We start from the raw sequence: 15265 nt of genomic DNA on the forward strand, positions 1-15265 counted from the left end.
ATATCGCTTATCTGACGTGTATTATGACGCTCTACCCAATGGAGCATGAGCGTTGAATATGGTTCACGATATTGCATAGTTGTCAAGACAAAATGACGTCACACATCAGAGATGTAAAACTATCACACTAGCAAGTGACTGTGACAATTTGTAAACAAACATGGCTGTCAGGTTTGCTTTGTTAAATGCAGAAGATTTTGAGAGAATTTTGAAAGAGAAAGACATGTTGAACAAAAGGAATGTATAATGATGATAATAATATTGGCTAGCTTTTTTTCGTGGTATATCAGATATATTCCATTCAGCTGGCATGATACTGAACTCATCTTCGACTTGCGAGCTGAACGGAATATATCTGATATACCACGAAAAAAAGCCAGCTAATATTATTTAAACATGTCACTCAGCTTCGTGATGTATTTTGTATGAAAAATGCGAGTTTTTCAAGATGAGAAGATAAACTTCATATCTTCAAGCCAATGTGTGATTTTTCTTTTTGTTATATCGACACATTCACAAACAATAAGTACCCAAATTTATCAAAACAGTTCATAGAGTTCCTCACAAGTGACGTACAGAGATTTATGTCACGGTTTTGGTTCTCTGTGTCCCGGATGGAGCTCGTATGAAAAATACAAGAGGTGTATTTCCCAGTAAAACACTCGTTTTCAGTTAATATAACTCGTTAGCTCATTAACAACCCCTCTGCTGAGTAAATTAGATTAGCCTGAGAATCCATGGTGATCTCAATAGACCTCACTGATCTACTGAAAGCTAATAGTGAGTGTGCTTGATAAATAACATATACAGTAATAATTATTTATTAACTAAGCACGAGATATTTACAGGAAAATATCATCCTGAGGCCTTGACAGTATGAACCGAGCCCTTACAAAAAGACCGAGGTCTGATATTTTCCCATAAACACTGAGCAAGCGAGGTTAATAAGGAGTTTATTATATGGCTTTTTTTATTTCTAAGATTAAAATAGATGGTCATTATAATGAAGCGTATCGCTGCTTTCAGTTACATCATATTTGTAACATAGTTGAGTCATGCATGCAGAATAAATGCCTAGCGGTTTCAAAACTGAATTTCTGTTAGCGGTTTCTGAACGATCTTCATTGCTCATTTCTCGAATAACTCAGTGACTCTTGTTTTGTCTTTTGTGTTTCGGCCATTTCGGATTTCCAATTAATCAATTTTTTGTCGTTTTGTTTTTATTTGTTTTTTGCAACATTGAAATCCGGCACCTTAGAAAGAGAGTCTGCAATCGCCTACGGGAAAATCCTGCCCACTGAGTAACCAATCAGAGCGCACGATTTTACCATAAGTAGTTCATGCCATATAATAAAAGAGTAATACTGAAATACAGGTAAATTGTCCCACTGTATGGAATTACTTTATGGTTTAAATTATACTTTCTGACAGGGAAATTAATCATCATATTTTAGGGGAATCAAACACCATTATAGATGCATACAGCACAATACAAAAGCATAGCGAATTCAGACAGCCAGAAGTCTCATCACTTTCATAAGTGAAGTCTTATCTCAGGACTTTCATACATTAGTTTCACTGCTGATCTCTTCCTGAGAGAGCTGAGGCTTTGAGTCACAGGAGTTTATATGGTAAGACAGGTATTAGTGTCTACCTGGCTCACGTGTTTTCAAAGCTTCAGCTAACCATGCTCTATTTACATCATTTAAGAATTGTGTGTCAGGTTCTGCTCAAGCACAGAATGGAAATAATTGCTTTTCTGTGTGTCTGCAGTGTGGCTACCAGCTCCTGCACTTTTTGGGATTACCATCGACTCGACTTGCATTTGGTGGAAATACATCTGTGGGAAAAAGCTCAGCTGTGGTTACTATGACAACAACCTCTTGAGAAACAGGTATGGGAATGGTTTGACTCGACCTAAATGCATGCAAGGCTCTGTTTGTTCTGGAAATGATAAAGTAATGAATGTTGCGCATGTACAGTGGTGCTTGAACGTTTGTGAACCCTTTAGAATTTTCTATATTTCTGCATAAATATGACCTAAAACATCAGATTTTCACACAAGTCCTAAAAGTAGATAAAGAGAACCCAGTTAAACAAATGAGACAAAAATATTATACTTGGTCATTTATTTATTGAGGAAAATGATCCAGTATTGCGTATTGTGGCAAAAGTATGTGAACCTTTGCTTTCAGTATCTGGTGTGACCCCCTGGTGCAGCAATAACTGCAACTAAACGTTTCCGGTAACTGTTGATCAGTCCTGCACACCGGCTTGGAGGAATTTTAGCCCATTCCTCCATACAGAACAGCTTCAACTCTGGGATGTTGGTGGGTTTCCTCACATGAACTGTTTGCTTCAGGTCCTTACACAACATTGCGATTGGATTAAGGTCAGGACTTTGACTTGGCCATTCCAAAACATTAACTTTATTCTTCTTTAACCATTCTTTGGGAGAATGACTTGTGTGCTTAGGGTCGTTGGTCTTGCTCCATACCACCTTGACCCACCTTCTCTTGAGATTCAGTTCATGGACAGATGTCCTGACATTTTCCTTTAGAATTCGCTGGTATAATTCAGAATTCATTGTTCCAGCGATGATTGCAGGCCATCCTGGCCCAGATGCAGCAAAACAGGCCCAAACCATGATACTACCACCACCATGTTTCACAGATGGGATAAGGTTCTTATGCTGGAATGCAGTGTTTTCCTTTCTCCAAACATGACGCTTCGCATTTAAACCAAAAATTTCTATTTTGGTTTCATCCGTCCACAAAACATTTTTCCAATAGCCTTATGGCTTGTCCACATGATCTTTAGCAAACTGCAGACAAGCAGCAACATTCTTTTTGGAGAGTAGTGGCTTTCTCCTTGCAACCCTGCCATGCACACCATTGTTGTTCAGTGTCAAGTTTGTTTGTATAGCACTATTAACAATAGACATTGTCCCAAAGCAGCTTTACAGAATTTGAATGACTTAAGACATGAGTTAATTTTATCCCTAATCTATCCCCAATGAGCAAGCCTGTGGCAACGGTGGCAAGGAAAAACTCCCTCAGACGACACAAGGAAGAAACCTCGAGAGGAACCAGACTCAAAAGGGAACCCATCCTCATTTGGGCAACAACAGACAACATGACGATAACATTAACAGTTTTAGATTAGATTAGGGATAAAATTAGCTCATGTTTTAAGTTGTTCAAATTCTGTAAAGCTGCTTTGCAACAATGTTTATAGTTAAAAGCGCTATACAAATAAACTTGATTTGATTTGATTTTATCATGAAGTCAGTGTTCTCCTGATGGTGGACTCCTGAACATTCACATTAATGTGAGAACATTAACTCCTGAACATTAACAGCCAATGTGAGAGAGGCCTTCAGTTGCTTAGAAGTTACTGTGGGGTCCTTTGGGACCTCGCTGATTATTACACCCCTTACTCTTAGAGTGATCTTTGTTGGTCGACCACTCCTGGGGAGGGTAACAATGGTCTTGAATTTCCTCCATTTGTACACAGTCTGTCTGACTGTGGATTGGTGGAGTCCAAACTCTTTAGAGATGGTTTTGTAACTGTAGAGCTCTCTGAGGTGTGGGTGGAGCACAGAGTACGGCAGGACAAAGCTTCAGGTACGAATAGGCTTTTATTGCCAGACTTCTCAGTATAACAGTTCTATTCTGGTAAATACACACACACGCTGTGTTCTTGTCCCGGTAAGAGCTCTCCTCTGCTCTCCCTCTGCCTCCTTAAATAGGGCGCGGTTACTGGGAAGACACACAAACACAGGTTAATTACTGTCAGGTGTAGTGATTCTGCCACACCTTCCCTGGCTCCGCCCTCCTGTCACAGACCGGCACTTGACCACGCTCCTGCTGCCACATACCCCCACCGCCCGACTCAGGCCGGGCGGCCGTCCGGCCCGCAGCCGACTCCCCCCGACGGGAGAGGAAGTCCGCCACGACCATCTGCGCCCCCGGCCTGTGGACCACCTTGAAATTGAAGGGTTGGAGTGCCAGATACCAACGGGTGATCCGCGCATTGGCATCTTTCATGCGGTGGAGCCACTGGAGGGGCGCGTGGTCCAAACAGGGTGAAAGGGCGCCCCAGCGGGTAGTAACGGAGGGCGAGGACCGCCCACTTGATCTCCAGGCATTCTTTCTCAATCGTGCTGTAGCGCCCCTCACGCACCGACAGCTTCCTGCTAATGTACAGGATGGGGCGGTCCTCCCCCTCCACCTCCTGGGACAACACCGCCCCCAGCCCTCTGTCCGATGCATCGGTCTGCAACACAAAAGGGAGAGAAAAGTCAGGGGAGTGTAATAGTGGCCCCCCACACAGTGCAGCCTTTACCTCAGAGAAAGCCCGCTGGCACTGCTCCATCCACTGGAGTGGATCTGGCGCCCCCTTTTTAGTGAGGTCAGTCAGCGGGCTGGTGACGTCCGAATAATTAGGTATAAACCTACAATAGTAGCCAGCCAGCCCCAGGAACTGTCTCACCCCCTTTTTGGTCTTGGGCCTCGGGCAGGCCGCAATCGCTGCTGTCTTATTAATTTGGGGACGCACCTGCCCGTTGCCCAAGTGGAAGCCCAGATACCGTACTTCCACCCGCCCAATCGCACACTTCTTCGGGTTGGCAGTGAGACCCGCCCGCCTCAGCGACCTAAGGATGGCCCTCAGGTGTTGCAAGTGTCGCTGCCAGTCGTTACTATAAATGATAATATCACCGAGATATGCGGCCGCATAGGTGGCGTGGGACCGGAGGACCCTGTCCATCAGCCGCTGAAACGTAGCGGGCGCCCCAAACAGCCCAAAAGGAAGTGTGACAAATTGGTGTAAGCCGAACGGTGTGGAAAAGGCCATTTTCTCCCAGGATAATGGAGTCAAGGGGATCTGCCAATATCCCTTCGTCAAATCCAGTGTCGAGTAAAAGCGAGCCATGCCTAGTCGATCGAGCAGCTCGTCAATACGAGGCATTGGGTACGCGTCGAATTTAGACACCGCGTTGACTTTTTCTATAGTCCACACAGAACCGGACCGACCCGTCGGCCTTGGGTACCAAGACCACCAGGCTGCTCCAGTCACTGTGGGACTCCTCGACGATGCCCATTTCGAGCATGGTCTGAAGTTCTTCCCGAACCACCTTTTTTTTGTGTTCGGGTAGCCTGTAAGGGCGGCTACGCACTACCACCCCCGGGGGCGTCTCTATGTGGTGTTCTATGAGGTTAGTGCGACCGGGCAGGGGCGAGAACACATCCGAAAACTCGGCCTGCAACTGGGCGACCTCCGTGAGTTGGGTCGGGGAGAGGTGGTTTCCACAGGGGACCGGAGAGGTACGTGATGCCAGTGTCCCTTTTTGAACCTCCGGCCCCAGCTCCGCCTTCTCCGGAACTACCGACACCAACGCCACGGGGACCTCCTCGTTCCAGAGTTTAAGCAGATTGAGGTGGTAGATCTGTAGCGCCCCCCCCCCCCCCCCCCGTTCATTCGCCTCACCTCATAGTCGATGTCCCCGACTCGCCGTGTGACCTCAAAGGGTCCTTGCCACTTGGCGATTAATTTGGAGCTCGATGTGGGCAACAGTACGAGTACCTTATCTCCTGGAGTGAACTCTCTAAGGCGCGTGCCCTTGTTGTACAGGCGGGCTTGCCGTTCCTGGGCCTGCCGCAAATTCTCCTGAGTTAGGTGGGTGAGCGTGTGGAGTTTTGCGCGCAGGTCCATAACGTACTGAATTTTGTTTTTACTCTGTGAAGGTCCCTCCTCCCAATTTTCTCGCAGCACATCTAAAATGCTGCGCGGCTTACACCTGTATAACAATTCAAACGGGGAGAACCCCGTGGAGGCTTGGGGGACCTCTCGCACTGCAAATAACAAGGGTTCAAGCCATTCATCCCAGTTACGTGCGTCCTCACTTACGAATTTTTTGATTATATTCTTGAGGGTGCGATTGAACCGTTCAACTAAACCGTCCGTTTGTGGGTGATAAACGCTGGTGCGGATCGGCTTGATACCTAATAGCCCATACAGTTCACTCAGTGTTCGTGACATAAACGAGGTGCCTTGGTCAGTCAGAATCTCTTTCGGGATTCCAACTCGGGAGATAACACGGAAGAGGGCCTCTGCAATACTGTGTGCTGAGATATTGCGAAGAGGCACCGCTTCCGGGTATCGCGTTGCATAGTCTACCAGAACTAATATAAAGCAGTACCCTCGTGTTGACCGATCTAATGGCCCGACGAGATCCATCCCAATTCTTTTGAACGGGGTCTCGATTAATGGTAGGGGGCGCAAAGGGGCTTTTGGAATGGCTGCTGGATTTACTAACTGGCATTCGCGGCACGCTGTACACCACCTATGGACATCGCCGCGAATCCCCGGCCAATAGAATCGGGCCATTATTCGGGCTAGTGTCTTATCCTGCCCTAGGTGTCCAGCCAGGGGATTAAAGTGAGCCGCCTGAAATACCAATTCCCGGCGGCTCTTTGGAATTAACAGCTGTGTGACTCACTCTTTCGTCTGAGTGTCCTGCGTCACTCGGTATAATCTATCCTTCATAATAGAAAAATAGGGGAAGGACGGGGTGGCGTTCGCTGGAGCGTTTGACCATCGATTACTCTCACTTGGTCAAACGCATGTCGCAGAGTCTCGTCTCGCGATTGTTCTAATGGGAAATCCACGAGGGATTCCCCAACAGAAAGAGGAGGAGCCGGCGGCCCCTCACTCTGTCGCGGAGATGACGTAAATGGCTCTGCGACAGCAGCTCCAGCCAAAGCGACACCGGGACCTCCCCCTGTCAAATGGCAGGACCCACTCTCTACTAGGCGCGTCATTAAACCCCGAAATCCTGGCCAATCAGTCCCCAAAATTAAAGAGTGGGTAAGGCGAGGATTAACCGCCGCCTTCACTATAAATTTTTCCCCTCTGAAAAATATGTGGACCGACACCAAAGGGTAGCTGTGAACATCCCTGTGCACACACAACACCTTCACCCCCTGTGCTCCCCCAATGCCTCGTCTTGCACCAGGCTTTGGCGGATCGAGGTCTGATCGCAACCAGAATCCACCAACGCCTGATATGTAGCCCCTTGGACACTCATCGGTATGCGATATGCTCCGGCCCGATCGAGGGCAGCTTCTGGCGCGTCGGGGACCCGTACCACCGCGCCCACCTCCATTGCTGCGCACTGTTGTTGCAGGTGGCCCGGCTCCCCGCAGCGCCAGCAAACCGGCCTGGGCTTTCCCTCTGCACCGGTGCTCTGGGGCTCACTCACCTGAGGGGGGGGGGGGGGAGAGACAGACACAGAAGGGAGAAACGGGAGGGCACCACGGGTGCGGCGGGCCAGCTGGGGTGGAGCCGGCCCCCGTCTCCGTGGTGGGGGAATGGGGCAAGGACGGGACACAGAAGGGAGGGGAGAAAGAGAGAGAGAAGACGTCGTCGGCTGTCCTGCCACCGGAACAGCCGCCAAATGATCCTCCGCCAGTCCTACTGCCTGATCCAGCGACGCCGGGCGGTGGCACTGGACTCACTCCGCGGTTCCGGCTGGTAAGCGGGCGATGAACTGCTCCAGCACCACCTGATCAATAATTCCCTCGGCGTCACGATCGTCGGCCCTCAGCCACCGCCAGCAGGCGTCCCGGAGCTGCTGGCCGAACGCGAACGGCCGGCCGAGTTCCTCCAACCGCAGCGCGCGGAAGCGCTGGCGCTGTTGTTCTGGTGTGCGCCCCACGCGCTGGAGGACGGCCCGGCGAAGGTCCGTGTAGGCCAGCCGGCAGTCGGTGGGGAGCTGTAGCGCGGTCAGCTGCGCCTCTCCCGTCAGGAGGGGGAGGAGGCGCGCCGCTCCATCGGCCACCCCGAGGCTTCGGCGACCTGTTCGAACAATGTGAGGAACGCCTCGGGGTCGTCCTGCGGGCCCATCTTGGTCACGGTGAGGGGAGACAGACCCGCGGCTGGGGCGCTGGTGGACCCCGCCGACGCGAGGAGATGCCGGAACGCCTCGCGATCTTCCTGCTGGGCCAGCACCAGGGCTTCGAAGCGCCGCTCTTGTTCCTTTCGGAGCGTGACGAGCGCCTGGTGCTGGCTTTGCTGAGCTGTGGCGAGGGCGTGGACCAGGTCCGCGAACGGGGAGGATTCCATGGGGCTGCCGGGTTGGTGCTCCACCTTTTTGTCCCGGGTTTCGGCACCACTGTAGAGCTCTCTGAAGTGTGGGTGGAGCACAGAGGACGGCAGGACAAAGCTTCAGGTACGAATAGGCTTTTATTGCCAGACTTTTCAGTATAACAACAGTTCTATTCTGGTAAATACACACACATGCTGTGTTCTTGTCCCGGGAAGAGCTCTCCTCTGCTCTCCCTCTGCCTCCTTAAATAGGGCGCGGTTACTGGGAAGACACACAAACACAGGTTAATTACCGTCAGGTGTAGTGATTCTGCCACTCACCTTCCCTGGCTCCGCCCTCCTGTCACAGACCGGTGCTTGACCACGCCCCCGCTGCCACAGTAACCTTTTCCAGCCTGATAAGCATCAACAACGCTTTTTATGAGGTCCTCAGAAATCTCCTTTGTTCATGCCATGATACACTTCCACAAACATGTGTTGTGAAGATCAGACTTTGATAGATCCCTGTTCTTTAAATAAAACAGGGTGCCCACTCACACCTGATTGTCATCCCATTGATTGAAAACACCTGACTCTAATTTCACCTTCAAATTAACTGCTAATCCTAGAGGTTCACATACTTTTGCCACTCACAGATATGTAATATTGGATCATTTTCCTCAATAATTAAATGACCAAGTATCATATTTTTGTCTCATTTGTATAACTGGGTTCTCTTTATCTACTTTTAGGACTTGTGTGAAAATCTGATGACGTTTTAGGTCATATTTATTCAGAAATGTAGAAAATTCTAAAGGGTTCACAAACTTTCAAGCATCACTGTACATTTCTGAGAAAAATGAAACTGCAGCCGTTTATGGGAAAGTTAAGTGGTGAAGGAATCTTCAGATCCTCTGTGTTATTCAACAAACATGTATTCGTCTTTTTATGGCTATGAGAAGATGACAGTAATATCATGATGGTGAATAATGATTTTCATGATGATGATGATGGTAATGTGTGTGGGTTGCAGGTATCTTGGTTTGCAGGTGGTGTTTAAAGTTATGGGCATGGCCATGCTGGCTCTGATAAGCTGGAAGGTTGGAAGAACCCGAGAGTACAGTCTGGAGAAAAGGCCTGAGGCAGCGCTGTGATGCTGCAGTTCCTCTCAGCGTGCACATTCTGTTGAAGATACAGTCTTCAAGAGTCCATTCAGCAAACCAGACCAGTGACACCTTTTATTACACACCATCTTCATTCATGGTCCTGATGAGTGTGTGTCTTGGTCATACATGGATGGATGCTATCTTCCACTTTGCACTGATATCTTGCAACCATATGCCATAGACAAACCTTTCTAAACCTGGAGACTTTGATGCCAGTGTTCCATCTTTTCAATTCATGGACTGTTAGTTAAAGATCAGTAATGTTCACATGTAATATTAAATCGAATTGACTTTTAGACAATGAAAGTGTCTGCTGCTGGTTGGAATGTCCTGGTTACTCATTCATGAAAAAGAAGAATCCTGTACCTCTGTTCAGTGTGTATTAAATGTACTGAATGTATTGTGGTGGGCTCATGATTAAGAGGCTTCACCCTCCACTTGGTGGATATGTGAAGAATAAGTGATGTACGTTACAATGCCATAAACCGTACACACAAGTTCATTGTCTTTAACAGAGCTACAGTGTATATATGTACATATAGTATGAGGCCTATAATTGGTCATGCAGTTAAAACATTTAAAAGCTTTAAATATTTTATTGATACATTTTGTAGAAATGAGTGTTTCAGTACATGTAAATATGTATTTTTGTACAAGTTAAGAATGTTATATTGTATAACCATAACTTTTTCACAGGTAATAAAACCTTGCAATTACAAATTGTTTCTGCTTTGCTTCTGAGGGTAAAAAAAAAATGCCACCACAGCATATTCTGTTACAGTGATACGATGCAGTAAACACAACTTTTGTATTTTGGTTATTAACTTTAGACAGGGGTGGTACAGTTGTACATTGCTGCTTCACAGCTCTGGGGTCCCTGGTTTGAGCCTGAGCTTAACATGCACCCTGTGTTGGGGTTTGCATGGGTCTCCTCTAGGTTCTCTGGTTTCCTCCCAAAACATGTAGGTAGGCAGATTGTCTTTGCTAAATTGCCCGTACATGTGAGTGTGGGTCTGTGTGTACTCACATCGTGCCTTGAGACAGACTGGTAACCCATTCAGTGTGAATTCACCGACTTTCCTTCCACAGTTCCTGGGATTGGCTCCAGAGCCACTGCAACCCTCATCTCATTATCTCTAGCCGCTTTATCCTGTTCTACAGGGTCGCAGGCAAACTGGAGCCTATCCCAGCTGACTACGGGCGAAAGGCGGGGTACACCCTGGACAAGTCGCCAGGTCATCACAGGGCTGACACATAGACACAGACAACCATTCACACTCACATTCACACCTACGGTCAATTTAGAGTCACCAGTTAACCTAACCTGCACGTCTTTGGACTGTGGGGGAAACCGGAGCACCCGGAGGAAACCCACGTGGACACGGGGAGAACATGCAAACTCCGCACAGAAAGGCCCTCGCCGGCCCCGGGGCTCGAACCCGGACCTTCTTGCTGTGAGGCGACAGCACTAACCACTACACCACCGTGGCGCCCCACTGCAACCCTGACCAGGATAAAGATGAATGAACTTTATCTATGTACACGCACCAATCAGCCATAAAATTAAAAACACTGACAGGTGAAGTGAATAGCATTAATTATCTCATTACACTGGCACTTGTCAAGGAGTGGGATATATTACGCAGCAAGAGAACAATCATTTCTTGAATTTGATGTGTTGGAAGCAGGAAAAATGGGCAAGTGTAAGGATCTGAGTGACTTTGACAAGGGACAAATTGTGATGGCTAGATGACTGGGTCTGAGCATCTCCAGAATGGCACATCTTGTGGAGTGTCCCTGGTGCGCAGTGGTTAGTACCTACCAAAAGTGGTCCAAGGAAGGACAACCAGTGAACCGGCGACAAGGTCATGGGTGTCGAAGACTCACTGATTCGCATGAGGTACAAAGGTTCGCCCATATGGTCCAATCCCACAGAAGAGCTACAGTAGGATAAACTACTGAAAAAGTTAATACTGGCTAAAACAGAAAGGTGTCTCTGTCCTTTTCATACATAGTTTCCACACTTAAAGACAGTTATTTTTTTATTTCTTTCAAGAAAATATAAGATGTAATTCACCTCCAAATTTCTCATTTCTGTTACTCTCCAGACACAGGCTACGTTTACATTACGTCGAATCAGCGGATCATCAGATTAACGTTCTTAAAACGGTTCGCGTTTACACTAAAACCGTTAGCCGTGCACACAGCAACGCCAATACACGGATACGCTCGGCTCCTCAGGCATCCTGCGCTCCAAATCACTCCGCCCTGAACAGCGAGTGCCCTCTGGAGGGTGCGCACTCCGGCCCTGCGCAGCTCACACAGCGCGCGAGTGAAGTGCACAAGCCACGATTCGGGACTGAGCCGCTGTGTGTGAGATCCCAGCGCATATCACTTACTACTTGCAAGTGGAAGGATGGCAAGCCTAAAGACAATCATAACTACACAATGGGCAGTATTTGCATCAGTATTTGCAGTATTTTCATACTTTTATACTCTTTAATGAAAGGTGATACAAGGTGGAAGTCCGCGCCGTTTTTCAGCAGTCGCGTCACATGACCAGCGCCAGCGAATCAGGAAGGTGGATGTCACAGTGACGTTGTCCAATGAGACGCCAGCTAGAGCTCAGCACAGCGTATCCGCATATTTTGAATGTTTACACAGCACCAGAGCTGACACGATCTGGATTGAATACGTGGACGCTGGCGGATTCCCGTTTCCAGGCGTTTCCAGGCGGTTTAATGTAAACGGAGAGTGCATCTGCGAAGAAAACAAGACAGATACGGTCTAGTGTAAACGTAGCCACAATGTACCATGTCTGTCTGTGGTATAGCTTTACTAACTTTCTACATTGTAAAGGCCTAGGGTGCCTGAACAATAAGGAGGGCAGAGGCGAGCAAATAGCAATAATAATAAAGTTTATTTAACAAACATGCTGGATTGCAAGTACAAAAATATAAGTAGGTCAGCAGAGAAACAGTCAGTTATTGGCGGTGTTGGGGGATGTCGGAATCCGTAGAGTGTGCTATGTGCATGTTCCAAAGTCAAAAAAGAAATAAAGAGAGAGAGAGAGACCCTCTCAGCCCACGGGAACTGCTTCTAATAGGCCTTGGCTACACCTGCGCACCGGGGTAGCCAATCAGCTGGAAAGGGGCGGCCCTGACCACGATCACACCTAGACACTGGGGAGCAGACACAACAAAAGCATGATAAAAAAGGCCCAGTGGCTGTCACATACATAAAATTCTAAATTACATCAAATAGTTTGTTCCAGACTCCCAACAAATCCATCCATCCATTATCCATAACTGCTTATCCTGTACAAGGTCACGGGCAAGCTGGAGCCAATCCCAGCTGACTATGGGCGAGAGGTGGGGTACACCCTGGACAAGTCGCCAGGTCATCGCAGGGCTGACACAGAGACACACAACCACACCTACAGTCAATTTAGAGCCACCAATTAGCCTAACCTGCATGTCTTTGGACTGTGGGGGAAACTGGAGCACCCGGAGGAAACCCACAGAGAGAACATGCAAACTCCACACAGAAAGGCCCTCGTCGGCCACTGGGCTCGAACCCAGAACCTTCTTGCTGTGAGGCGACAGTGCTAACCACTGCCCCAACAAATGCCTTTTTAAAACTTCTTAAAAAAAAAAAGAGCATATTTTAGCTCCAAAATCAGCTTTATCATGTAATAGTCCTACAGTGCATTGTCAAGAATATTGTGACACGTTGATCAAAAATGCAATATTTGAGAAAGATTTTAGACCTGAACATTAACAGCTTTGTTTATAAATACAGTACAAGATTGTATTCTTTCAGGTATATAATTTGATATGAAGAAAAGATCAAAGTTTTTAAGCTTTGGATCTGTTTTTCAGGTGGCACGGTGGTGTAGTGGTTAGCGCTGTCACCTCACAGCAAGAAGGTCCGGGTTCGAGCCCTAGGGCCTTTCTGTGCGGAGTTTGCATGTTCTCCCCGTGTCTGCGTGGGTTTCCTCCGGGTGCTCCGGTTTCCCCCACAGTCCAAAGACATGCAGGTTAGGTTAACTGGTGACTCTAAATTGACCATAGGTGTGAATGTGAGTGTGAATAGTTGTCTGTGTCAGCCCTGTGATGACCTGGCAACTTGTCCAGGGTGTACCCCGCCTTTCGCCCATAGTTAGCTGGGATAGGCTCCAGCTTGCCTGCGACCCTGTAGAACAGGATAAAGTGGCTAGAGATAATGAGATGAGATCTGTTTTTCAATAATTCATGCATGAGAGAGATATCCATCCATCCATTATCTGTAGCCGCTTATCCTACAGGGTCACAGGCAAGCTGGAGCCTATCCCAGCTGACTATGGGTGAGAGGCAGGGTACATCCTGGACAAGTCACCAGGTTATCGCCAGGCTGACACATAGACACAGACAACCATTCACACTCACATTCACACCTACGGTCAATTTAGAGTCACCAGTTAACCTAACCTGCATGTCTTTGGACTGTGGGGGAAACTGGAGCACCCGGAGGAAACCCACGCGGACATGGGGAGAACATGCAAACTCCACACAGAAAGGCCCTCGCCGGCTGCTGGGCTCGAACCCAGGACCTTCTTGCTGTGAGGCGACAGTGCTAACCACTGCCCCAACAAATGCCTTTTTAAAACTACTTCTTTTAAAAATAATAATAATAATAATGAACCTATTTTAGCTCCAAAATCAGCTTTATCATGTAATAGTCCTACAGTGCATTGTCAAGAATATTGTGACATGTTGATCAAAAATGCAATATTTGAGAAAGATTTTAGACCTGAACATTAACAGCTTTAATTATAAATACAGTGGAAGATTGTATTCTTTCAGGTGTATAATTTGATACGAAGAAAAGGTCAACGTTTTTAAGCTTTGGATCTGTTTTTCAATAATTCATGCATGAGAGAGATATCCATCCATCCATTATCTGTAGCTGCTTATCCTACAGGGTCACAGGCAAGCTGGAGCCTATCCCAGCTGACTATGGGTGAGAGGCGGGGTACACCCTGGACAAGTCGCCAGGTCATCGCAGGGCTGACACAGAGACAAACAACCATTCACACTCACATTCACACCTACGGTCAATTTAGAGCCACCAATTAGCCTAAACTGCATGTCTTTGGACTGTGGAGGAAACCCACACAGACATGGGGAGAACACACAAACTCCACACAGAAAGGCCCTCGCTGGCCGCTGCGCTCAAACCCAGAACGTTCTTGCTGTGACAGTGCTAACCACTGCCCCAACAAATGCCTTTTTAAAACAACTTCTTTAAAAAAAAAAAGAACCTATTTTAGCTCCAAAATCAGCTTTATCATGTAATAGTCCTACAGTGCATTGTCAAGAATATTGTTACATGTTGATCAAAAATGCAATATTTGAGAAAGATTTTAGACCTGAACATTAACAGCTTTGTTTATAAATACAGTAGAAAATTGTATTATTTCAGGTATATAATTTGATACGAAGAAAAGGTCAACTTTTTAAGCTTTGGATCTGTTTTTCAATAATTCATGCATGAGAGAGATATCCATCCATCCATCATCTGGAGCCGCTTATCCTACAGGGTCACAGGCAAGCTGGAACCTATCCCAGCTGACTATGGGCGAGAGGCGGGGTACACCCTGGACAAGTCGCCAGGTCATCGCAGGGCTGACACAGAGACAAACAACCATTCACACTCACATTCACACCTATGGTCAATTTAGAGCCACCAATTAGCCTAACCTGCATGTCTTTGGACTGTGGAGGAAACTGGAGCACCCAGAGGAAACCCACGCGGACACGGGGAGAACATGCAAACTCCACACAGAAAGGCCCTCGCCGGCCACGGGGCTCGAACCTGGACCTTCTTGCTGTGAGGTGACAGTGCTAACCACTGCCCCAACAAATCCCTTTTTAAAGCTTCCTTTAAAAAAAAAGAACATATTTTAGCTCCAAAATCAGCTTTATCATGTAATAGTCCTACAGCACATTGTCAAGAATATTGTTACATGT

The 15265-nt window shown here is 47.3% G+C and overlaps 1 protein-coding gene across 3 annotated transcripts in view; it reads left to right on the plus strand.

Annotated features, from left to right (window-relative positions):
* Window positions 1-9332, plus strand: part of slco2a1 (solute carrier organic anion transporter family, member 2A1) — a 48650-nt gene extending 39318 nt beyond the window's left edge. For all 3 annotated transcript variants that reach the window (XM_060919795.1, XM_060919796.1, XM_060919797.1), the window contains 2 exons: window positions 1774-1894; window positions 9122-9332. In XM_060919795.1, coding sequence (XP_060775778.1) covers window positions 1774-1894; window positions 9122-9242 — 242 coding nt within the window. In that variant the 3' untranslated portion in view covers window positions 9243-9332. The remainder of the gene's footprint in view (window positions 1-1773; window positions 1895-9121) is intronic.
* Window positions 9333-15265: the final 5933 nt, after the last annotated feature.

This window comes from Neoarius graeffei, chromosome 4 (assembly GCF_027579695.1).
Source record: "Neoarius graeffei isolate fNeoGra1 chromosome 4, fNeoGra1.pri, whole genome shotgun sequence".
Taxonomy (NCBI): Eukaryota; Metazoa; Chordata; class Actinopteri; order Siluriformes; family Ariidae; genus Neoarius; species Neoarius graeffei.